The sequence below is a fragment of the Pteronotus mesoamericanus genome, unplaced genomic scaffold (assembly GCF_021234165.1).
Source record: "Pteronotus mesoamericanus isolate MK-2021 breed Mesoamerican mustached bat unplaced genomic scaffold, CSHL_Meso_final contig_20, whole genome shotgun sequence".
Lineage (NCBI taxonomy): Eukaryota > Metazoa > Chordata > Mammalia > Chiroptera > Mormoopidae > Pteronotus > Pteronotus mesoamericanus.
The window spans coordinates 65,103,212-65,129,334 of NW_026555085.1; the positions used below are offsets into that span (position 1 = coordinate 65,103,212).

Consider the following 26,123-nt stretch of genomic DNA (forward strand, 5'->3'; position numbering starts at 1 on the left):
CGCTACGGGAGGGCGAGCCAGGGGAGCCCGGAACTGTTGCTCCCGATCAAAGGAAAGGGATGTAACCCGCATCCTAGTTGCCAAACCAGTGGCGAGACCCCCTATCTATCAAGGCCCGCCAGAGGAAGACCCCCCGGTGCAGCCTCCCCCTTACCCAGCTAGGAACTTGGGAGGTCAGGCAGAGGCGCCTGAAACACCACCCCCTTCAGTCTCGCCCCCGCAGCCCGAGGCAACAGCGCCCCCAGAATCTCCTATTGCCTCCCGGTTAAGACACCACCAGTCCCTCCAGATGCCACTGCGGGAGACCCAGGGCCCGCCACGAACGGGGCCTGATGGGACCTTATACCCGGGACCGGTCGTGTTTACTATCAGCCCTTTACCACGACTGACCTCTTGAACTGGAAACACCACACACTCTCATATTCGGAGAAGCCCCAGGCACTCGTAGACCTAATGGAGTCCATTATGCAAACTCACCGGCCAACGTGGTACGATTGCCGCCAATTGCTCCTAACCCTTTTTAATACAGAAGAGAGGCGCAGAGTCTTCCAGGAGGCCCAGAGATATCTAGAAGCCAACGCTCCAGTGGGCACAATAGACCCAGCCCAGTACGCTCGGGTGGCAGCCCCAGAGACCCAACCCGACTGGGATCACAACACCGAACAGGGAAGAGCAGCCCTGGACCGGTACAGGGAAGCCATCCTCCAGGGGGTCAGAGCTGGGGCCAGAAAACCAACCAATATGTCAAAGGGGGCCAGTGTTGTCCAACGGCCAGATGAATGTCCCGGGGACTTCTTAGAAAGGCTCCTAGAGGCCTACCGGATATACACCCCCTTCAACCCAGAAAGCCCAGATACACGGCTAATGGTAAACACTGCTTTTGTCTCCCAATCGGCCCCTGACATCCGCAAAAAGCTCCAGAAGCTAGAGGGCTTTGCAGGCATGAACATCAGTCAGCTGGTTGAGGTAGCAAATAAAGTCTACAATAACCGGGAGGAGGCCGCTGAGAAGGCAGCCCAGAAAAGATTAGAGAAAAAGGCCACACTGCTAGCAGCCGCCCTCAGTCAGCCGGCAGCAAAAGGCAAAGGGGGACCGAAAGACCAGAAAGGGCACGCCAAGGTAGAGAGAGACCAATGTGCCTATTGTAAGGAAAGAGGACATTGGAAAAGAGAATGCCCGCACCGGAAAAAGAAGGCTGGTCCGGCGCCCTCTGAGCCGGCGCCCACCATCCTTAGCCTGGCGGGCCTAGACTCAGAATGAGGAAGACCGGGCTCCCTGAATCTAGGCCCCCATAAGCCCATGGTCGAAGCGATTGTTGGGGGCCAGACTCTCTCTTTCTTGGTAGATACCGGGGCAGAGCACTCGGTCGTCACCACCCCTGTAGCTCCCCCATCCGGACGAGAAGTCACCATCGTAGGGGCCACTGGTCAGCCAAGTAGCCCAAAACGCTTCTGCCAGGCCCAAATTGTTGATCTGGGAGGCCACCGGATTAGACATGAGTTCTTATACCTACCTGAATGCCCTGTCCCACTGTTAGGGCGAGACCTCTTATCGAAGCTGGGAGCTCGAATCACCTTCCAGCAGTCAGGGGAGGCCTCGCTGCAAGTGGACGGCCCTAGGCTCATGGCCCTCATTTTGCCACGAGAGGAAGAATACCAGTTGTATTCTGGGGAATCTGGTGACCATGGCCCCAGATCTGAGGCTAGAGACAACCTGCTGCAGGAATTCCCCACGGTCTGGGCCGAGGACAATCCCCCTGGACTAGCCAGAAACCAGGTCCCAGTAATAATTGAACTCAAACCAGGGGCTAAACCGTGCCGCCAGCGACAGTACCCTATCTCAAGGGAGGCCCGCCTAGGAATATCGGAGGTCATCTGAAAGCACCTCCAAGAGGGTATATTGGTCCCCTGTCAATCAACGTGGAATACCCCGCTCCTGCCAAACAAGAAACCTGACGGAACAGGGTACCGTCCAGTGCAGGACCTCCGGGTGGTAAACGAAGCCGTCGTCACACTGCACCCGGTAGTCCCGAACCCATACACCCTACTGAGCCGACTCCCGCCAACCGCCACCTGGTACGCATGCCTAGACTTAAAGGACGCCTTCTTCTGCATCCCGGTAGCTCTAGCCAACCGACATATCTTTGCCTTTGAATGGGAAGACCCGCATACGGCGGAAAAGACACAGTTGACATGGACCCGGTTGCCACAGGGATTTAAGAACTCCCCCACGTTATTCGGCGAAGCGCTAGCCCGGGACCTGCAATCTTTCTCAGACGAGGGAAAGGATTTAACTCTACTCCAATATGTTGATGACCTCCTCTTAGCTGCCCCCGACCAGAGCCGATGCCTAGAGGGGACAAGAGCGCTCCTAAAACTGCTAACCCAACAAGGGTACCGAGTCTCACGGAAAAAGGCACAAATCTGCCAACAAGAAGTCAAATATTTAGGGTTCCTAATTTCCCAAGGCAAAAGATCCCTAAATACAGACCGGAAAATGGTCATTACCCGCTTCCCGGCCCCGAGCGGACGAAGACAATTACGTGAGTTCCTGGGAGCAGCCGGCTTTTGCAGAATTTGGATCCCGGGGTTCGCAGCCAGAGCAAGGCCACTCTACCAGGCCCTGCGTGGGCCAGACACCTTACCCCTGGCATGGGGAAAAGAACAGGAACAGGCCTTTGCTCAAATAAAGGACCTCCTTTAGTAAAGCCCCAGCTCTGGGCCTACCAGACCCCAGCCGGCCCTTCTATCTACACGTGCATGAGAAGGACAAGGTTGCTCTGGGGGTCTTAACTCAACCAGCCGGACCTTGGGAGCGCCCAGTGGCTTACCTGTCTAAGCAACTGGATAACGTTGCGGCCGGGTGGCCCCCTTGCTTGAGGGCAGTTGCAGCCGCGGTATCCCTGCTACAAGAAGCGGACAAATTAACTTTGGGGCAGGAGACCACTCTATTCGTTCCCCATAGCATCCATAGCCTCCTGGCAGGACAGGGGCACCGATGGCTGTCCAACCCCAGACTGACACAATATCAGGGCATACTCCAAGAGAATCCTCGGGTCCAGGTAAAGACTGTAAAAAGATTAAACCCTGCAACCTTCCTGCCGACCGAACTAGGGGACCCAGACCACTGCTGCCTAGAGGTTACTGAGGTCTATGCCAGCCGACCGGACCTGCGGGACCAGCCTCTGTCCAATGCTGACGTGACCTATTTCACAGATGGCAGCAGTTATATGAGAGAAGGGGTCCGAGTGGCAGGGTACGCAGTAACCACACTTGACCAGGTGGTAGAAGCTAAAGCCTTGCCCTCTGGATGGTTGGCCCAGAGAGCGGAACTCTGGGCCTTAATAAGAGCACTGGAGTTGGCCCGGGACCGGAAAGTCAATATCTACACTGACTCCAAGTACGCCTACGCCACCCTGCACATCCACGGGGCCATCTACCGAGAACGCGGGCTGCTGACAGCAGAAGGAAAGGAAATTAAAAACAAGACAGAAATCCTGCGTCTCCTCGAAACAGTTTGGGCCCCAACTGCGGTGTCCGTCATCCACTGCAAAGGCCATTCCAAACAAGACACCATACCGGCCCGCGGGAACCAGAAAGCGGACTCGACAGCAAAGGCTGCCGCAGTATGTGGTGAGATGGCAGAAGTACAGCCCTCCCTTCTTGGACCCCTGCTGGGGAACCCCATTAACCGCTGGGACTATGAGCCAGCAGAAATGAAATGGGCCCAACAGGCCGGAGGACAAGAAACCCCCGAGGGAACTTGGAGGTTACCTGATGGGCGCGTATATGGGCCCCAGAGCCAGGCCAGCAATTTAGTCAGAAACTGCCACCATCTGACCCACCTGGGTAAGACCTCTCTGGAAAACTTGCTCAAAGGGTATTTCTACTTCCCCAACCTGTCAACCCTGTGCTCAACAACCTTGGCTCAATGCATTACCTGCTCAAGGAACAATGCAGCCCCGCATCAAGGGGCCCCACCGGGAGTCCAACACAAGGGGTCCCAGCCCTTCGAGGACTTCCAGATTGACTTTACAGAAGTCAAGACCAGCCGAGGATTTAAGTATCTCCTGGTCCTGATCTGCACCTTTTCGGGTTGGGTAGAAGCCTTCCCCACCAAAACTGAGAAAGCTCGGGAAGTAACCCGAATCCTACTCAGGGAAATTATACCCAGATATGGGCTCCCACTCACCATTGGTAGTGACAATGGCCCGGCGTTCATCGCCCAGGTGGTTCAGGAGGTCGCCCGGCTCCTGCGCATCGACTGGAAGCTACACACGGCCTATCGGCCCCAAAGCTCCGGTAAAGTGGAACGAATGAACCGAACTCTCAAGGAAACCCTAGCTAAGTTCCATCAAGAAACCGGCCTGCCATGGACAGACCTGTTACCACTAGCCCTGCTACGGGTTAGGAATGCCCCGAACCCCTCGGGGTATACTCCCTATGAGTTAGTTTTTGGAAGACCCCCACCTATAACTAGAATAGGAAGTCCCAATGACCTTCGACAGAAGGGGGAGTTACAGCAGACCCAGTACTTACAACAGTTGGGTAAGACCCTAGACAGGATCTACGGGGCCCAATTGGGCCAGGAACCCAAACCCCGAGGGAGGCCAGCACACCCCTTCCGTCCAGGCCAGTATGCATGGGTAAAGGATTGGAAAAAGGAACCACTCCAACCCATTTGGACGGGCCCACATCTAGTACTATTAACCACCACTACTGCCCTTAAAGTTACAGGAATAACCCCCTGGATCCACTACACTCGAGCCAAGGCAGCAGCAGATCCAGATGAGCCAGGACTTCAGAGCCACTGAACCTCCACCTCGAAGGGAGCCCCCACAGTCTGGCTGAAGAGAACTGAAGGACAGTGGGCCGTCTACCCGAGGAACCAGAGACCTGATCCCACCCCAGAGTAGTGACCAACCATCTCAGTCGGCAACCAAGGCATGGACCGTTGTCCCAGTGGTTATCTGATCATCGCCAGCCTCTCTGGAATCATCTTCGGTATCGGACTGATAGCCACGACACCCTCTGAATGGAGCCAGGCGGAGCGCGTAGCCCTCGGGGTCATATATCTATGTTTGTGTTACCTGTTTGGGTATCTGGTTTGCTTTGCTTGACCTACTCTGCCTCAGTTACCCTCCCAACATGTCAGTGTGGAGCCCCTGCTGAGCGAATCCCAATAGGAGGGGGGGTAATCCACTATCCTTTTCCCTTCGTCTCTAGCACTGATATGCCTTCAGGATGCATAAAGGCCAGCTCCATAAAATCTTGCCTCTGGAGGGGGCGCCAGTACAACACTGGAGTATTGGGAGGCACCTTAGGGTACCAGAGTCGGAAGTGCAAACCGCACAGCACCCCCGGTTGACAGGTCTGCTGGAATTCTCACATACAGCTAAGTAGCCTGTCACAATCAGAGTTTGAAAAGGTAAGGCTGAAGGCTGTTAAAGAGGTGGCCCACCGATTTAACCAGGAGGAGCCAACCTACCAGAGAATTAACCTTACCTCCTTTTCGAGGGCCAGGGCCATGGTGAACCCAGAGACCCAGGTAAAGCATTTAGTATCTGCCATATTCTCAGCTTACCAAACTATTAGAAACTCAACCCAGAACTGCTGGATTTGCCTACCCCTAGAAGAGCAAGGATATGTAGGAGTGCCAGTTCCCCCGAATTGGAATGAGACTAATAATCCAGCCCCCGAGAACCTGACTATAACCATTGGCCCTCTATCAGAGAGGGTGTTTCTGAGTTCTGAATATACTAACCTTACATGCCTGCAGCCGAATACGACAGGTGAACTCCAGGTTGGAATCCTGAAAGCCAATTTCTGCCAGGAGACCACCCTAGTATCCAAAAGTGCACCTTTATGCACTGAACCTGGCCTGTTCCTGCTTTGCGGGCACTCAGCTTATCGGTGTGTGCCAAAGGACTGGGACGGGCGATGCACTAAAGTGTTCCTAGTCCCAAGTGTCACAATCCGAACCACGGGAGAAGTCCAGCAGGCGCTCCAACACCAGGAGCCTTACCGGGTGAAAAGAGCAGCAGGAGCAGCTATTGCAATAGGAGCGGGCCTAGCTATAGGCATAGGAACCAGCGCAGGAGCCCTGGGTCTGTCAGCCACCACATACCACAAGCTATCAACCCACCTTAGCCAGGATATGGATCAAATAGCAGACTCACTTGCCACCCTCCAGCAGCAGATAAACTCCTTGGCTGAAGTATCCCTGCAGAATAGGCGAGCCCTAGATCTCCTCACAGCAGAAAAAGGGGGGACTTGCCTATTCCTAGGAGAGGAGTGTTGCTATTTTGTTAACCAATCTAGAATCTTAACCCAGAAGGTTAAGGAGCTGAAAGATGGTGCGAAGCGCTACCGAGAGTCAGGGCAAGGGACATGGAGCTTAGATACCCAAATCTGGCTCCGCTGGCTGGCTCCATTCCTAGGCCCCCTGATATTACTCCTCTTAGGAATAAGTCTAGGACCCTGGCTGCTGCGCACCCTCATTAATAACCTAGAGACTGCGGTCACCAGACGAGCCGCTGCTCGAGTGCTGCTCCTCCAGCATCACCGATACCAAAGACTCCCGACCCAACCCCAGCAGAGTGACCACCGTGGCTTGTGTGATGATGCTAAGACTCAGGCCAATCTCGTCTAGCATCAAAGGGGGGAATGATAAGGGCAAGATGATTTAAGAGGAGCAGCCTAGCCAGAGACCCCCTCCCAGGTTAACTGTTAATCATTGCTTATCTGCTTCTGTAGCCCGTTTTCACAGCCCTTCCCCCGCCTGGGTAGCACACATCAATCTCCCACCTGAATGCTAATCCCTTCCCCCACCTGGGAAGCCCATCCGTTTCCCGCCGGAATGCTAGGGCTTATAAACCCCTATCTAACCCCGATTCGGGGCTCAGAATTTGGAGACTGCCTCCTCTGAGCCAGCGCGTGTGAATAAAGGCTTACTCCGTTCCCTGAATCGTGTCTTGAGTCTGGCTTTCCGTAACAATTTTAAAAATACCCTTTCTTACACCCAGGCCTCATACACCCAGTCCATTAGCAAAAACTGTTGTTTTAATCTTCAGTATATTTCCCAAGTCTGACCACACTCACCACCTATATGAATCTGATATGATCCCATAACTAACTAATGAGATCTCTGTTCTCTGCTCTCCATCCTCCCCTTTCTGTATTTCCGACACAGCCAGAGAGTCCTTAACCTCAGGCCTCCACAATCAGGAGTGCTATGCTTGCTCTCTGCCCCTTTTTTTCTACCACCTTCCCCTTCCTTTGTGTTGCGCCAGCCACTCTGGCCTTATTTCCTTACTCCAGCACCCCACGCGCTCTCCTGCTACGCGATCCGATCCTTGCAGCTGCTCTCCCTGGAACGCTCTCCCTGCTTGGCTCGTTCCCTCCCTTCCACTTAGGGCTCGTTCACGCGTCCCTCACAGGAGCCCTCCCCAGCACTACCTCGTTGTAAAATAACCCCCTTCCATACGAAATCTACTTTATTCTGCTTTACTCTTCTTTAGAGTACTTATCACTATCTGACATCATATTATCTGACAACAAATGCATTTGTTCTTTGTCTATCTTGTCCACGAGGGAGGAAATTTTTGTTCATTTTTTCATTGTTACAACAATGTCTGGCATAGCTGCTTAATAACTATTTCACAACTAAATCAAGGTGGACTTTTATAGGGTTTGCTTAGAAATTAAAAAGAAATACTGTTGCTGGTATTTGCTCCTAGTTTAGCAACACGAGTCCTTGTCACTATGGGGATTTCTGCAAAGGTTTTGGACATTTTCCAAGCAGTCAGTGAGTATCAAGTGTGGTAATAGATGGCAATGATCAAACAAGAAGAGCTAAAAGCCATCTCTAATTTCCAGCTTTTCCTTTGTTCCGGGGTGAAGCCTCTAGCTTCGGTTAAGTGGCCTCTTCGGGTAGAACTGGAGGAAGATCGTGTCAGAGAGCTCTGGCAGTGGTTTCTTTTTTATGCAGATGACTCTAATTGCTTCTGAAGCACTCAGTACTTTTCAGAAATGTTAGTCTATTTTTGTTCTCTGCAGAGCCTACAGTAGCTATGATCTCACTTTTTGGTTGCTTTGTTTTTAGTCTTGATAAATTGATTTTGGCTAATAATAGTACAGCACAACAAAGATTTTTATTGATCAGTACACCATAGGAGACCATGAGGATTGTAGATTGAAAGAGTCCTATAGTCTTCAATGTTACAATGAATCTAGTTAAAGGAAATTTTAAGTTCACATTATTGTGAAAGAAAATTTAATTTAAAAAGCAGTAAGCTTTTATTTTTAATAAGAAAAAAATTAAGTACACCTAACAGATACTGATGTCAGATCTTTTCAATATTATTTCTAAATTTTCAAAGTATATAGCACAAACATAAAAGTCATCTTACTAAAATTAAATCTCTGTGAGAGTTGGTTTTAACAGACTGGGCTTCTACTGATGAGGTTGCAGAATGATATGGATACACTGATGGAAATAGTTATAACACCTAGTTTTTCCATGATGAGCTTTTAAGCTCTAATTAGACATCATTTAGTACATTTTTTAAAAAATGGTTCTTCCAGAGGATAAAGATTAAATAGGTTGTAACAGTGAGGTAGAGTCCCCAAACATGATCCATCTAACTTCTCACACTGACCCAAAGTAATAGTTCAAGTTGAAAGATGAAAAATCTGCCTCCTTGTTGCTGTTTGACAAATATGCCAAGACGGTGCCATATTAGTGCCTGTGATCCAGATAATTTCCTTTTAGATGAATTGGCATATAGGCTGAAAATGGTTCCTTTTCAAAGTAATCAATAAAGCTATGTTTATTTTCAATTTAAAAAATGGTCTATCAACATTTTTATTTCTCCTGAATGTCTCGGGGGAAAAAAAATGCATCCTCACTACTGCCCTAAAGAGAAGCCTACCTAAAGTAAAGCCTTTCTTTACTTTACTAACCTCTCCCCAGCTTGTTAAAGGTGGTGAGTGACCTCTAGAGGCAACTGGAAGAAGTATCCTGCTGTTTTCAGGAGTGCAGTGAGGAGACTTGGAAAGTATATCTTTCCATTTAGAGATTTTTTTTTTTTTAGTTTGATCAGGATGAATTAAAACATTTAATTTTTAAAAAGATCTAATTGCCTTTATTCACCAGTTCATGAAATGAATTGGGCAGTATCTCATCTAGTAAATAGAAAGGTGCTCCTAAAACATTTAATTTTAAAATTAGTTTACTGAACCTTGATTCAATTAGGTGCTATTTATGAAGTATATCATACAATGCCACAGGGGAGAGAGGAACATTAAGACCCTTCATCTCCATCTCACTGACTTACATTCTACTAGGGAACTAAGCATGAAGGCTAACATAACCGTAATACAAGCTAAAGTGTATGCGAATGCATAGGAGTAGCATAACTACATAGGAATTCAGATTTGTTGGTTAGGGTGTTCAGAATAAGTCCACCACATTCAACAAGCATTTACTGAAGACCCACTGTGTGCCAGGTACTATGTTAAAAGATAAATGAGACACAGTCCTTTCTCTTAGGTGCCGCCAGTATGGTAGAGAAGATGACACATAAATAGGACAATTCCATATGAAGTGGAAGGTGGACTGTTAGAATTACACGCAAAGGAGGGAAACTAAAGCAGCCTCAAGGCCAAGAAGAGGGTCAGAAAAAGCACCCTGGAGGAAGGAACGTCTAAGCTGATTCTTAAAAGACAGGTGAGAGTAGTTCTAGTTTAGCTTTGGCATCATGAGCCTACTCTAGCCAATCTCTCCTACGGATTACAACTAGGAACTCACAACAAAATGCAAATACCAACTGCCTGAGGACTTGGAAAGGTAAATAAAGGGGTCAATCCTTAGAAAATAAACTTGCATGGGGATAAGTTTCCTGGCTTTTCTTCTCCTCCCTCTCCTCCTATTAATCCTCACCCAAGGATAAGCTTATTGATATTGAGAGAGAGAGAGAGAGAGAGAGAGAGAGAGAGAGAGAGAGAGACATCAGTGTGAGAAACAGGCATCAGTTGCCTACTGTGCATGCCCCTACCAGGTATCTGACCAGCAACTGAGGTCTGTGCCCTGGCTGGGAATTGAACCTACAACATCTTGGTGTGTGGGATAAAGCTCCAATCAACTGATCCGTCTGGCCAGGACTTTCTTTTTCATTCTTATAGCTTTGTCCTATGGAAGGACCCCATTTGGTATCAAGGGTACCTAAAACTGAAAGAAACCCCATATTTCTTGTCCAAGGAACTGAGAAAAGAAGCCTCTGTGAATTGGAAAGTAGGTGAAGCCTGTGGGATGGAGCGGGGGAGGGAAGGTGACCCTTAGTTTTCTGTATGAACCACGCGAGTCTTGGGTGCACTCCTGAGTTGCACTCATGTGCAGGAGACCCAAAGGAGCCTAGCAAAGGCTTGGACAACTGGCCCAAGTCCCAGACTAACCCCCGAGTAGTGTGTGTTTAGGACGGATCCAGAGCACCGTACGGAGGCTTTGAAGACTGAACTGAGATTGCAGCCCATCACCCACCAAGGTAATAGGAAACTGGCAGTGTGAATTTGACCAGGTTGACTCTCTGCTTAAACAGACATACATTTTCCAGAGGAGGATTTTAACAGTATCCAGCATCTCTACAGTGTAAAGAAAGAGGTGAGGGCCTCTGACTAAATAGTCAGGTATTGCATGTTTTAAAAATACTGGGGCGCACTGGCTGTGAGATCGCTGGGTTATAACGATCACTTAGGAAGAAAGGGTAATGATTCTGAGACAGCAGATAAAAGAAAGAAGGCACTTGAAACAGAGGGGACAATATGACCAAAGGTAAGGAAGTGAGAAATAACGCGTGAAGAACTAGTAACAGTTTTGATGTTGCTGGAATATAAATGAGATAGGCAGGGCGAGATAGGAGGATATGGACAGTGGCAGATGAAATTAGAGTTTATGCTTAAGGAAGAGCTGAAGGGTTTTATATAGTAGATTTTCATTTCAGTTAGATATTTATGGGTAAAAGTTTTAAAAGTTGGCTGTGATATTAATATAGAACAAAAGCTTGATTTTAGAAACATCTACAGCAGCAATTTTCAACTGATGTGCTGCAAGCATTTTTAAAACATGCGGTACCTGACTATTTAGTCAAGGGCACTGACCCTTTTTCCCTTGATTGACAAATTTGAAAAATGACAACAGCTAACACAATATCTGTCCAGTGTGAGTGAATCAAAATGATACCTATTCCCTATTTTTTGTTACATAGACAAAAATATGTATTTTTGTGTACTGCAGAATTTTAATAATTAGTTTATGTGTGCCATGGGATGGAAAATGGTTGAAAATCGCTGGTCTACAGAAATAAAATTGGCAGGACCAGGTGATAAACCGATGAGAGAGAAAGAAGGGAGTCTCAAGGAAGGACCTCAGCTTCCTTATGACTGGGTGGATGCTCATACCAGCATGGGCATATCAGAATAAGAGAAAAAGAGTTCAGTTTGAGGTGATAAAGGTGAAATAAGGTGAAGCTTGAATTCCTACCAAATACTTTTTTTATTTTATTAGATCTCAGTGTGCCCATAGAACTGTGTTGCTTAAGTCTAAACTGCATTCTACAACATACAGAACCCTTTACAATTTGCACCTAACCTACCTCTCCCATACCATTTCCTATTCTGTTTAATATATATACCTTTCGTTTCAACCATATCAGCCTTTTCTTAAAGAGACTCCTCTTGACTCTGAAAACTAAAACAGGTTCTCTTAAGGTACAGCATCCGTGTACCTTCTGAGGCGCATTGTGAAGGGAATTAATGACTAAGTGGATGGGACTGGAGGGGTGGGTTGCGAGGGAAATGATAATGAGACTCGGGTTTGTAATCTGGGCGCCTAAATGGATGAGAGAGGATTGGGTGGAAAAGGATATTTCAGATAGACGGTAAAGAAAAATATTTACACATTTTGAGGCTGTGGTTTGGTCAAAGAGCAAACGGAAACAACGAGCTGGTGTCTGAGGTCTTTCCTTACCTACTGGCATAACTTTACTCAGGCATTCTGCAACCCTGCTCCACTTCCCTAACAATGGAATTATTTGCAGGGATTGGCGTGAGAGTGCGCTTGAAGCCGCAGCTTTGGTTCTAGATTTCTTCCTTGCGCTACTGTTACATTGTTCCGGTACAGTCACTGATTAGCTGCCTGGCCTGGGGCAAGATGCTACTTAATTCTCCACGACTTAATCCTCCTATCTGTAAAAAGAGGATAACATGGAATTTACAGTGTTATGAGGGATAAATGGCATTTTACACGTGCTTACGTGTGAGTTTCAACAATGTTAAGTGACAAATAAATGACAGATCTCCAAAGGGCGAGGGCAGGAATTTTAGAAAGTTGTTGAAGGACAGACTTTCGGGTTCCCTTTGCGCCCTAAAGGCCCCGGGGAGCGGACGCGAAGCCGTATCTTGCAATTCCTGTTCCTTATTTCCTTATAACAGTGCCTCCGTTCCCAGGCTGCAGCTCCAGTTCACTCCGCCAAGGGGCGCCAGCCCCCGGCTTCTAGGAATCCAGCTCTGCAGGGCGCTGAGGCTGGAGAGGAACGTCCGGTCTCCTAGGCAACGATGTCAACTTCCGGTTTGCGGCGAGGACTTGGTTGGCGAGTGGCCACATTTCCGCCACTTGATACGCGCAGGCGCCGTGGGTGTAGGAGGGCGCGCGTCTGCGTCCTGCAGCCACCCTCGGGTCCCAAAGTTCCACTTCTGAGCCTTGACAAGGGGCCGCCTCCAGGGAGGTGGCGCTACCTCTGACGGCCGAGTCTGGAGGCTCGAGGCCAGGGCGAGGCTTGGAGTTCCTGAGGCCCTGCTGAGAAGCCGGACCGTATCGAGACCGGTTCTCCCGAGCCGCCGAGCTGGAGTTGGAACTGGAACTCCGTGAGACCGGGGCTCCGGCTGCCGGGAAGCGGCTTCTCCAGGCTGAGGCCGGGGCGGAGAATGAGCCGGAGGCAGTGGCAGGCTCCCGGCGGAGCGGCGGCGGCGGGAGCTTGCTGCGCTGGTTCGTCACCTTGATCCTGTGTGCCGCCTTCCTGGGGCTGGTGAGAGCCGGGCTGGAACCCTCCAGGGCCGGGGCATGAGCAGACGTCCTGTGGAAAATGTGGTCTCGCCTCCGCCACTTGCAAACTGCGTGACCTTGGGCGCGTTAATCTGCTCGCGCCTCAGTTTTGTAATCTAGGAAATGGGCACAATTCTAATCTTGGAGTATTATTGTCAAGTGCAAAATTGAATTTCCAGATCCAGCAAACCTTTCTACCCCTCCTCCGTGGAGTGGGGAGATGCAAGAGGGGGTTCCAGGTTTATAGGCGCTGTCCTCCTCTCAACCTCCAAACCAAATTACTACACAAAGCTGCTTTTCTGGGTTTTCTCTTCCTTTTCTCACCAAATTCACCGAACCCCTTATTTTTGCAGATAGGGAAATAAAGCCAGAGAGGGAAAGTGACTTTTCCCGACGACACTCCCGGTTAAGCGGTAGAGCCAGGAATAATCTCTTATTTTGCCCACAATCCCATGTAAAACAAACAAGATCCTTCAGTGTTTTTCTTAGGGCAAACTGAAACGCTAGAAGCTCCTTTTGCCAATCCCCTTGGCCTCCCTGCGATTCCTTTATTTCCGGAAGCCTATTCCTCATCACTTGTCTTGAGTATTGAGACCCTGGGGAGTTGGGAGGGTGAGTCCTCTGAGGAGAGTCAAGTCTTGAGCCATAACTGATTCTTAGAATATTTTGATTTGAGAAAAGAAAAATTGCAGACACTTGGTGAGCCCTGACTCGGTGCCAGATCCTGTTGTAAACGCTCTGAAGGGAGGGACTAATTTGATTGCAGCCAGGTTTAGCTCCTCGCCCCCTCCCCCAGGGCTTCCTCTGCCCCTGTGCCCCGGCGCACAGGCCCTTCCTTGGGGACTGCTGCTGTCTGGGCAGGGAGCGCACCCAAGCGTTTAGAGCAGAGCAGTGCAATTAGAGTAAGTTGTTCTTGGCATGTAGACCAATTAGAAACATTTTCTCAAGTTTCCTCTGAAAGCCAACTGTAACCGTTAATTCTTGCTTACATTACATTGTCTTTGAGTAAAATTTTATTTTTGACACATTTTGTAACGCTCACGAGTTTACTCGTTTTTCACGCGCCATCTGTTAGGGACTTTAGATGTCAACACTCTGTCTTGTCCACATCGAAATGAAGCGATCTCATTGGTGGAAACCGTGCAGGTCAATCTATGGAAAACTATATAATTGCACGAACCCATAAAGCATTGCAGTTACATTGTATTTTGGTCATTGACACTGGTGTATGTCTTAAGAGATTTCTATGTGATAAGCAATGTGTTAAAATCATTGTATACATGTGTATGTAATACTTTGAAAGAAAGCCTTAGAGACTGCATTTCTGATGGCAGTGGGTTTGTCTTTGAGGAGAAACAGATTTAGGGGAGGGCGTGGGTGGAAGTGGAAGAGAGTTTAAGGGGGATAAATGGTAATGGGAAAAATACAATGAAAAAACCCAAACACACACACAAAACATAGATTTGGAAACATATAAATTGTTTATCTCCTGCATGTTTTATGTGCTGTAATTCAAAGGCAGGACCCCCATGTGCATCCAGAAATACTGCTGTTTTAATAACATCAAAAAATGGGATTACTATTTTCATGGTTTGATAATTAAAATTTTTAATATCTAAATTCCTGTGTTAGCTATTTGTGCATGTAGTACATTTCAAAATTTACAAAACTATTTCAAAAGTTACTTTGTTACATTTTACTATTAATACAAAATAGTCATTTATGATACTGTCCAAAAAGGAAGCAATTGTAGCAAAAGCCAAAAGAATTTAAGTTTTTAAAAATTGAGAATTGTCAAAATTAGAAAAACAGTAGGAGTAGGCACGCCCGAAATGGGAGTCTAGCTCTAGCTGTCCTAACATTGTCATTGTGAGTTGTTCCTGATCGTGGGACTGAAGGCAGCCCTTGGCATCACGTTGACAAACCCCCTCCTCCCTTTTTAATAGTGAAAAAAAAAGATACCAAATAGACATTATTTTAATGATTATAAATAAAACCTTTTGTCTTCCAAAATTTAAGGGATTGAGTGTCTCTATCCTGGGACCCACCTTTCAAGATTTGGCAACAAATGTAAACCATAATATCAGCAGTCTTTCTCTGATTTTTGTGGGCCGTGCCTTTGGATATTTGAGTGGCTCTGTGATTGGCGGAGTTCTTTTTGATGCTATGAATCATTTTCTACTTTTGGGTAAGTAAACACAAATTTTACCTTCTTTATGTCTTTCAAGGAATTTACAATTTGTTTTTAAATGTGAAACATACTAGCTTGCAAAGTGGTTGATGACTTTTAAGTGGGTAGCCTTAGGTGAATGCAGGAGAAGCCAGGTTTCCTGCTGCCTGCTTTCATTGTATCAGTTACAGGGAATCTGGGCTGGGCTGCTCTGGCCATTTAGATTAGCCCTAGAGTGGGTTAGTGATCCTTGGCCTTCCCAACTGCCACTGACTGTAATTTAGACACCACCCCTGGATCACAAGCTAGTTACCTGAAGAGCTCTGCTTGTCAGAGCATGAGGCAGATCTGGGGCCACCATAGATGAGAACGAATTCCTTGAACCCGCCCTAGCTAAACCCGGGGCTGAGAATGAAGGAGGGTGGGGGGTTGGGAAATGACGTAGGCTAAATTTTTGTCCTTGCTGCCCCATGTCAGCGACGAGCCCACGACGAGCAAGGGTGAGACTCCTCTGCCTCACCCTTGAAATAGATGGCGATGCTTTTAACTTAACTTTAAAAAAAAAAATTAATTGACATGTTTAAAGAAAGTTCAGATTAATGTGATAAAATTGCTTTGGAAATAAGGAGAATAGTTTATTATGTAAAATAATAGTTAATTATTATAAAATAATCCTCTGATTTCCAAAGTGGGTTGAAAGAATATATACTTCTTTGATTTCCCTCCCTATCCCCCAGACTAACTTATTTAATCCATTTCTACTACACAGTACTATAGTAATTGCATTTTTTTTTTTTTTTTTTTGCCTCAGATCTAAAATTCTGTTTAGGTCCTTAAATATGAAATATTTAAGTAAGTAAGTAAGTTTTGAGTTGTCTATTTTGCAATAAAACTTTGCCTTGTGGTATAATTTATAATTTGATTATTAGTACTGCTAGAAATATGTTCATGTTAGAATAATTTGTATAGTCCATAAAGATTAGAAAAGCTTTTAAACGAGATGAGCGCCTGTGCTGAGCCTCTCCGATGCTGACTTGGTCCACGCCTCTGCGCGAACACCGCTTCTGATCGCTGCCTCTCCCTTTCTTCCCAGGCATGTCGATGCTGGCCACCACAGTGGGTCTTTACCTCGTTCCGTTTTGTAAGAGAGCAGTGTTACTGATTGTCATGATGTCCGTCTTTGGTGTTTCAATGGGCATTCTGGATACAGGTTAGTAAGCCTTTCGCTGTCATCCCTGGGAGTGGGGACTTTCTACTAGAAAAAATGGAGCAGATGATATTAAATTGTCACTTCTAGACACTGACCTGCTGAGTTGGTTATGGGGTCACCCAGTCAGAATACCCTTCTGGCACCTACTTTTCTTGTCAAGCAGAGTCAATTTAAAGAATTTTGTTTTCTGAGAGATTGTTGGTTTACAGTATCCAAACAAGGAATCGTTAGCTAGCCCCCATGTGGGTGCCTGCGCTGGGGATAAATGAATTTGGGATGGAACTTTATCGCTGTGGTGTGGGAAGAATTACTTAGATGAGGAATCATAGAAGCAGCTCTTAAATTTAAGGTGCCCTCTGCCTTTTGAACTAAGAGAAACTTGTGCCAAATATTATGTTCCTTCTCTTCCTTTTCTCTCAAAAGCTTCTGCCCTCTTGCAAGGAGACCCTCTCTATGTATCTTTTATCTTGATATACTTTATTTTATTACTATTTTCTTGACCCTACTCCTCCTCAAATCTGGTCCCCTCCTCTAGCTCGATGTGTTTTAAAACCTACAAAATAACATTCATGACCTTTGTTCGCCCCTAAAACCAGCTTTCTCCCCCTCTTCCCTGCTCTACTGTTATTTGATAGGTTGAGGAAATATTTTATACTTTAGGCTTAGTTTGGCTGTAAAATTACAAGGTGGAATTTATCTGCAGCTATATTAAAAAAAAAAGAAAGAAAATTCAAGACTTGATGCTTCTTGCCTTTCACCCTACCAGGTGTATAGAGGGAGCAAATGCAGATGCTAGATGGCACCCTTGCTTCCTGTGGTGGGCACAACGGGATCCGGTAGCATTTGGATTCCTGAACGTGTGCTGTCCTCTGTCTGCATAAATAATTTTCTTCAAGTGGCTACCAGTTGAAAGTACAGAAAGAGTTGGTAATTTGGCCACTATCTGATAACATATATTCAAAGTATTAAACATAACTATATGAATATTCCCCTCTCCCCCAGCTTGGTATTGGAACTGTATTATAAGAAGCCTTTACCAACTGTGCCTCCAGGAGGTGGTGTTTTACTAGCTCGTAGAATTCCATTTGTGAACTTTTCATGTTATAATGCGTAGAGTTCTCTGGTGGTGGTGGGTTAGAGTTCCTTAATCATTGAATTAGCTTAGTTGCAACATTTGATAACTGAGAATATTATAATCTTTGTGCCATGTAAAATAGACTCATCTTCTTTCTGATAGTAATGAACTGTTTTTTACTAAGGTATATGATTAAATAATTTTTCCCATCTTTCATTGGTAGGTGGTAACGTTTTAATCTTGGCCATTTGGGGGGACAAAGGAGCCCCGCATATGCAGGCCTTACACTTCAGTTTTGCCTTGGGTGCCTTTTTGGCCCCGCTGCTGGCTAAGCTGGCCCTGGGCACGATGGTGTCTGCCGGAAACCGCACAGAGGCCAACTTCAGCCATTCTCTCGACCAGCCATCGGAAGCGGACCCAGGACCTCTGTTCGGAGTACCTGACAATGTGAATTTACTGTGGGCTTATATTATTATCGGGACTTATATTTTTGTAGTTTGTATATTTCTTTTTGTTCTGTTTTTAAAGAAAAGCTCACAGCAGGATAAAGCAAAAGCTTCTGCTCAGAGATCTCGAAGAGCTAAATATCACAATGCCCTTCTTTGTCTCCTTTTTCTGTTTTTCTTTTTTTATGTTGGAGCTGAGGTAACTTACGGCTCTTACGTTTTCTCATTTGCAACCACCCATGCCGGCATGGCCGAAAGTGAAGCGGCTGGGTTGAACTCCATCTTCTGGGGGACCTTTGCAGCCTGCAGGGGCCTGGCGATCTTTTTTGCTACGTGTTTACAACCTGGGACAATGATTGTGTTGAGCAACATTGGCAGCCTGGTGTCATCTTTATTTCTGGTGCTTTTTAACAAGAGTGCAGCTTGTCTGTGGATAGCAACCTCAGTGTATGGGGCCTCGATGGCAACCACGTTCCCCAGTGGTATTTCTTGGATTGAGCAGTACACGACCATCCATGGGAAAGCGGCAGCATTTTTTGTAGTGGGTGCTGCCCTGGGAGAAATGGCTATTCCCGCAGTCATCGGAATTCTTCAAGGAAAATACGCTGATTTACCTGTAGTTTTGTACACCTCTTTGGGGGCAGCAATAGCCACTGCTGTTTTATTTCCTGTGATGTATAAATTAGCCACCTCACCTCTCCATCGTCAGCAAAAAGAACACAGAAAAAGTGAGGACCAGAAAGCTTTGCTCTCTAGCTCTGGACTAAATGACTATGAGGAAGAGAATGAAGAAGATGATGCAGAAAAATGGAATGAAATGGATTTTGAAGTCGTTGAAATGAATGATACAATGAGGAGCTCTGTAATAGAGACATCTAGAAGTATTTTGAGGGAGCCCACAGCAGAAGTCTCCAGCCAGTTCCACTCAAATGCATTAGTGTGTGAATTCTCCCCGGTTAATACTGGCAAGTCCCCTGTGAGTCAGCTTGCAAGAAACCAGGACAAAAGGGACTAATACTTAGCAAAGGTGGATTTACTGACTTTCTGAATAATTGCCAGTTCTCAAGAGGTCAGTCAGAGCAGGGCATTAGCAGATTTTCAGCATGCTTTGGGGATCCAAATGTCTAGGTCAGAGTATAGCAAATGCTAAAAAGCTTTGACATGTTCTGTAATTCCCAGAGCCTTCCATGAAGAACCGGTGGTGTCATGTTGCAGGATCTTGTGAGGCTAGTGTTTGGCCTGTGGCTAATTAGGTAATATTTTATGGTCTTCACCTCTCAGAGCATGCAAAGAATATTGATTAATAGAACAAATTATCCATCATCTGTATTTTACCAGGGAAGTTGCAGACAGTCATTTCATAATACAGCCTCTTTGAAAATTGGACAGAGATTGTTATTAATTATTTTACCCTGCCTGTAGCGTTGGACCACAGGATGCTAATGCCTCATTTGATTTTGAGTTCCACGAAGAGAACACAGCACAGGGCCTTAAAGACATGGCCTCAAGCCTTGACTGCTGCCTCCAAGCCTTATGGCCCTTACGGCCCTGCGCTCAGTCACTTAACTCACCCAGGCCTCCTTCATCTCACCTTTTGCTCTGTGATTACCTGATACTTTGAGTCACACACACCTACTTTCTATAAGTGAAAATGAGACGATTTTCAAACTAGGAATCCATAAGTTTTAATGTTTGTGTAAGATATCTGCTAGAAATTAATATAAGTGCCACACCATTCTTCATTTCAAGTGAGAGGTGAAACAAAATTGATAGCTTCAAGAATGTGCTGCTGATTATGAATACATTTCAATTTAAGAAACTCAATGTTTAATGCTTTATTTGAATTATCTGAGGAATACATTTTTTAAGTACTGTATTTCATCGATTCTAAGATGCACCTCTTTTTTTCTTCACATTTTTAACATCTCTGAAATCAGAATGTCTTAAAATCAATGATCATTTAACATTGTGGCACATTTAATTGAAAGGTTTTTTTCCATCTATACATAAAGTAATGTTGCCTTTTACAATCAGTGTTTTAGATTCTGTGGAATACAGTATTTCATTCAATTATGGAGATTATTTTTAGCCATTTTAAAAAGAAAAGTTATTTTTATATGCTAATTTTCTCTTTGTTCACATGAGATTTGGAAATGCCATGTTCTGACTTCAAAGCTGTTTGAGAGTTCCTACGTTAGTAGTAGGACAGAACAGGGTCTCTTGAGGTCCTTTGCCTACCTCAACAGCAGAGTCTGAGCCTGAGCCTCGCTGTTCCAGAATTTGCTCCTTGTTGAGTCTGGGGATCACACTGTAAGCACTGAAAACCAAGCTGCTAGTTTCGTGCACAGTCAGGCACAGCTTCTGGTGGTGGGAATGCTTGAGTCACCCATCCAGTGCCCCTCCTTCCAGAGTCTGAAACACCTAGGAAACCAAAGTGATAGCGAGAGAGCGGCTTGGTGGCCTAGGAGTCAGGGATCACAAAGGGTACTTCCTATGAAGGCGGCAAAGCTGGTGTGGGCCACCCTTTGAAAAATGACTAGCATTGATGACAGATTTTGTTCACATCTCTTCACCACATTTTATGCTGAATAGTATGGAATTTCTACCTGATAGCAGTATGTCTGCTTTTTCTTAAATATGTAAATTTGCCTTTGTTTTTTTTATTACGTGAATTACAGTGCTTTTCTTGACCCTACCCATTCACCTTATATATCTGCCAGTATATTAATTCATGTTAAATGATTTGACAAGTTTGGACAGGGCTGGTGGAGAAATTGACAGTGAAAAGCCTATGCTTCTCGCTCTTCTTATACTATAGTTTCCTCCTAGCTGGAACTTGGAGGGTACCTCTGTGCCATTTACTGCTTTTCCTTGGGTCGTTGGAATTTAGGCAGTAGCAGCTATTTGGCTTGCAGAACAGGGATTCCGCCTGCAATATCCACATTTAAGGGCGGAAGATGCAGCTCAGGGAGAGAAGGATGTTAATAAGAACATGGCAGAAAATTTAGAAATCCACACTGGAAAATCCACCAGAGTCCCTCAAACAAATGTGAATGGCAATATGAGATTATAGGTATTGTTAAAGTTTGATACTGTATTTCCATATTGGAAGAGTAAAACTTAGTACAATTCCAAGAATTAGCATTCATCCTCATAATCAATTCTTAGGTAAGTAGCTGCTGATATACAAGTAACCAATACCGAAGTTTTCTATTACTGTGTAACAAATTACGACAAATTTAGCAGCTTAGAATATTTTTTCTCTCACAGTTTCCTTGGGTCAGGCATTTGGGCGTGGCTCCCGGGTCTCCCAGGGCTGCGATCAGGCTATTGGATAGAGCCCCGCTCCTCTCGGGAGCGTGGGGTTCTCGTCCAGGCCCATGTGGTGGCTGACAGTATTCAGTTCCTTGCTGGGGGTGGCTGAGGTGCCTGTGTTTTGCTGGCCCGCAGCCAGCACGGGTGTTAATTCTTGGAACCTCCCACAGTTCATTGCCCTGTGGTCCTCGCAGCTCCTCTCACAACCTGGCAGCTTCTCTCTTCAAAGCTAGCAGGAGCGTCTCTTGCCTACCAAGAATTAACTAAGATGGTGTCTTTTATATAAAAGTGTCATCACGGGAATGACATCCCATCACCTTTGCCGTATCCTGTTATCTAGAAGCAAGTCACAGGTTCTGTCCACATACAAGGGGAGAAGCTAGTACAGAGATGTGACTATTGGGGGTTATCTACTCAGGCACCTGCAACATAAGATTTGAAAGAGTTAAAAAGTTTGAGCTGGGGGAAAAACCCTCAGCAGGCACTGAGAGCGATTACAAGTAGAGGTCACGGAGGGCTCTTGGGTGAGAATGGAAGGCTCCCCATCGGCCAAAACCTGTTAGGGGAGAACCTCTTTTTGTTTGTGGGGCACTGGGTGGGTTAATTCAGTTATGCTTTCTTTTCCTTGACGTTTTATTTAAAGCCCTTTACCGCTGTGCTTTTTAACGTGTTCAAATGCAGCTTAATTTGAGGGAAACAGGTAAATTTCAGCTTGGTTATGTTTTCATAATAAAGTGCAAAAACATTTTGAAAGCATTTTTCCATTATTTTTTAAAGAAAAATCTTTTTTTGAAAAAGTTTTTATTATAAAAGTGATGCAGGTATTAAAAAAGGTTATGGTAGAAGATTAGGTAAGTACATAAAAATATAAGGGACAAGTATAAGTAATTCATAATCCTAAACACCTAGAAAAGTTCTTACATTTCTCATCAACCTAATTTCCTAAGTAAAGGGTAAAGGGGCAAAAAAAATTTTTGATAGTATCAGAAACAACTTGACTTTTGTGTCTAGGGTACATTGACACTATAGTTGGCGGACTGGTTATTAGCTTGAAGAATTGTAGTTTATTAAACAAACAAAAAAACGATAGCAACACAGTCCTGAAAAATGTGTGAGACCCAGGTTATATATGAAATGATTTTGTTTCAGGTAGATTCATTGAATAATTAGAATGATTTTCTCATAACCAGAATTTTGGGTTGACCATAGTAATGTATCAATCCCGTCACTTAACAGTTATTAGTAAAATAGAGCTTAAAATTTTTAATGGAAATAGATAACTTCTGGGATGCTCTCTGTGTGTGTTAAGTACCACTTTTTCATAGTGTTGTGAGCATGTGTGTGTGTTTACATATGCGAACCCACAGATATTATGTGTGCTTGATATTTTCTGATATGGTGGGGGTGCACTGGGGTTAGAGTAGTAGGAAAGGTATTAAAAATAAAGCTTTACGGTGGGGAGGTTAGGCGGTGGACAGTTTGAGCAAAAAGGAAAAAGGACACATGGACATGGTCAGCAGTGTGGTGACTGCTGGGGGGAGGGGGTATAAGGGGACTAAATGGTAATAAAAAAATACAATAAAGATTAAATCAAAAATAAAAAGCTTAAGATGTGATTCAAATTGTGTGAGAAATATTCCTTTACTGAGATTATTGTAGATTTACATGCGGTTGTACATAGTGGTTTTTTCAAATTTGCTGTTTGAGAGAGACTTGCTCAGTCTGAAAAGGTGGAGAATTACACTAGTGCTTCTCATACTTTAATGCTCATTAAAACTGCTTGTTAAGCCCTGGCTGGGGAGCTCAGTTGATTAGTGTCATCCTGATACTACAAGGTTGTGGGTTTGATCCCTGGTCAAGACATGTAACAAGAATCAACCAGTGAATGCATAAATAAGTGGAACAATATACTGATGTTTCTTTCTTCCCCCACCCCATCAATAAATTAAAAAACTGCTTGTTAAAATACAGATTCTAATTCAGTAGTACAGATTCCACATTTCTTACTCCTTTTTTTTTTAAGATTTCATTTACTTACTTTTGGAGAGGGGGAGGAAGGGAGAAAGAGAGGGAGGGAAACATCAATGTGTGGTTGCATCTTGCGTGCCCCCTATCAGGGACCAGGCCTCCCCCAGGCATATGCCCTGATTGGGGATTGAACCAGTGACCCTTTGGTTCGCAGACCAGCACTCAATCCACTGAGCCACATCAGTCAGGGTGAGATTCCACATTTCTACCATTTCCAACAATCTCCTAGTGATGAGGAGCTACTGGCCCATAGGCTCACCAGACTTTGGGTAGCAAGTTCCACTTTTTGGGAGTGTCGAGTTCTTTACTACTTCTGGGAATTCAGTTTGTTTTGTTTTGGCTTTCCTAAATTTGGCCCTAAACCTTTGGGAGTCTGCAGCCCCGGTACACCCCCTCCTCACACAAATGCTCCAGGACTTCGTTTTCTTCAGTCCTCTCCATTTATCACACTGGCTGTTGAATTCGTACTTCACATGTTGATTGATCGCCTCCCATCCGGCAGCCTCTGGGAGGTGCTGAGTGTGCCCTGGTGAAAAGAGCAGAAGGTTCCTGCCTTCGTGGGCCTCCCCGGGCAATTGTGCGCCGGGCCTGCCCGCTAGGGGAGCCCGCGCGGTGGGAATGTTCTGTGCCTGGCTGGCCAGGGGCTGCTGCCGCATCTGACCAACTGAGCCCTTGAAAGGTGGCTAGTATGATGCAGAAAATGAATTTTTAATTTAAATACAAATTTAAATAAACTGGCTAGTGGCTCACATATTGAATAACCCAGGTCTAGTGGGAGAAACAAGGCATTAAGTAATCACACAAGATGTTCCCAACGAGGTTTTATTTCCTGTTGTACTAGAAATTATGATATCTCTAGAGTCAGAAAAGCCACGATAGATTCCTTGCCAAATGGCATAATATAAATTATCATGGCACTTAGGAGAGGCCTGGTTATATTAGTGAAGGGATGGCCTGGAGGAATGTTTTGAAGTTGTTCTGAGTTTAAACTTGTGGAGGCTCCAAGGTGCCCGCTCCCCACCCAGAGGGCCCCCTCTCCACGCCTTTCCCCGTTGCCCAGGCAGGTGCTGCTGGGCCCAAAAGGGCAGCCCCCCTGTCTGCGCTGTACCGGGAGTTAGCGCTGGGCTTCGTGAGTGTTTGCTAGTGGATGTCTGAATGGGATGCAAATTGTCAGGCCCTGGCCGCGAAGGTCTGGTTTATGTTTTGAATCGGAATTGGAAAAGAATCACACCAAATTGCAGAACTTCTTTAAAGAGCTTACAAGACAAGGTTAGTAGTGTACTGTTTGACTTTTTACCGAGGCTAAAGGCTTTGTCCTCCTAGGGTAGCATGAGTGAGCCACAAAAGGAACCTCAGTGTGTAAGAGACATTATTACAGCTCTCATCTCTCTGGACCAGAAAGATTTCCAACTCCACACGTTTCAGTCATTTAACAGGTACTGTGCACGGCCCATGTGTCGTCGTCACCCTGGGAATGTAACAGAGGGCAAGGCTGATGAGATCCTTGCCTTCACCTGGCTTATGTTTTACTATTTCAATAAGATTCGCTCTGACAACTTTCTGCTGGCTGAAGAGTCAACCAATCTGATCATAATAGGTTTTACCTGGTTCCAGAAAAGTCTGTAAAGTAGTGAGCTCTTGTGTCCATGGTGTGTGTTTGTGTCTGTTCATTTCCAGCATTTTTACATGTAATCTTCGGGGTCATTCTTGACGTAGAGTTTTGTAAAAATTACTTAGCCCACTGCAGTAGAGGTTAATATAGTGAAGACCTGCTCAAGAAGCCTGCAGCCCCGGAGTCCGGTGCCAGCCTGAGGATTTGTTCAGTGCAAAGGTGACGGTTCCCGGTGAACTGCATCTGGGGTTGCACCTGTGGGCTAACCGAGCCGTTCTCATTTCTCAGCACTTTTACTTATCACTTGCTGAGAACCTTCTACTCGTAGGAGGAGATTACCCAGTGCTGAGTCCAGGCACTCTTTGGAACTTGTGGGAGACAGACTCAGAAACAGGAGCATTTAGGAACGGAAGTTTACCTGCAGAGAGCAAGAGAAGGACTGGCTTGCCAAATAGAGCACATGCATTTAAAGGAAGGAAGCAAGGCCCACCGGGGTTTCCAAGTTTGCATTGGTCTGTTCGAGGTGGAAAAGCAGTACCTTTCCCACATGCTTATCATATTCACACAGGTTGTGACAAGTCTTCAGATACCAGCACAGCACAAACCCGGGATAAAATTGCTTTGCTAGGGAGTTCAGGCTTGTGGGAAATGGCGCAAGTTTTATTGTTTTTGAGATCAGAACCAGTAACGCGACCCTGTTACTTTTGATTTGTCTCTGGGTGCAAAGTGTCTTCCAACTGTGATATGGGACCTGCTTAGTCATATTGAGCAGGGCAAAGTGACATTTGATTCTACACCCTCCAGGAGGAAAAAGGGCCTCGGGGAGAAATGTGATTGCAACACATATTCTTGTTCCCTGGTCAAGGGATAGCCTTTGCTCCAGCGGTTTTCAGCCCTGGCTGCTGCCAGAGCCACCTGGGCGGGTTCAAACACGGATGCCCAGCGTTACTGCTTAAATAAGAATTTAATTGGTCTGGAGTGGAGCCTGATTACTATTATTTTTAAATGTACCCCCAAGTAATTGTAACATGCATTCGAGGTTGAGAACCGCTGCTTTTATCAATGCAGAGAACTGGAACCCCTGCCAGTCGCAGTGATTTTTAAAGACTAATTTACAGCTTGGTTAAATCGTGCTCCTTTTGTAGATCCTTAAAATTGTGTGCACTTTC

General features: G+C 45.7%; 1 protein-coding gene across 1 annotated transcript; it reads left to right on the plus strand.

Annotated features, from left to right (window-relative positions):
* Positions 1-4,945: 4,945 nt before the first annotated feature.
* On the plus strand, positions 4,946-19,945 carry MFSD4B (major facilitator superfamily domain containing 4B). The gene is given in 9 exon segments (XM_054568641.1): positions 4,946-5,053; positions 5,395-5,547; positions 5,779-6,233; positions 12,489-12,646; positions 12,861-13,081; positions 15,118-15,286; positions 16,362-16,478; positions 17,777-18,984; positions 18,986-19,945. Coding segments are annotated over 9 exon segments (2,625 nt in total). The 3' UTR covers positions 19,022-19,945.
* The last annotated feature ends 6,178 nt before the right edge of the window (positions 19,946-26,123 follow it).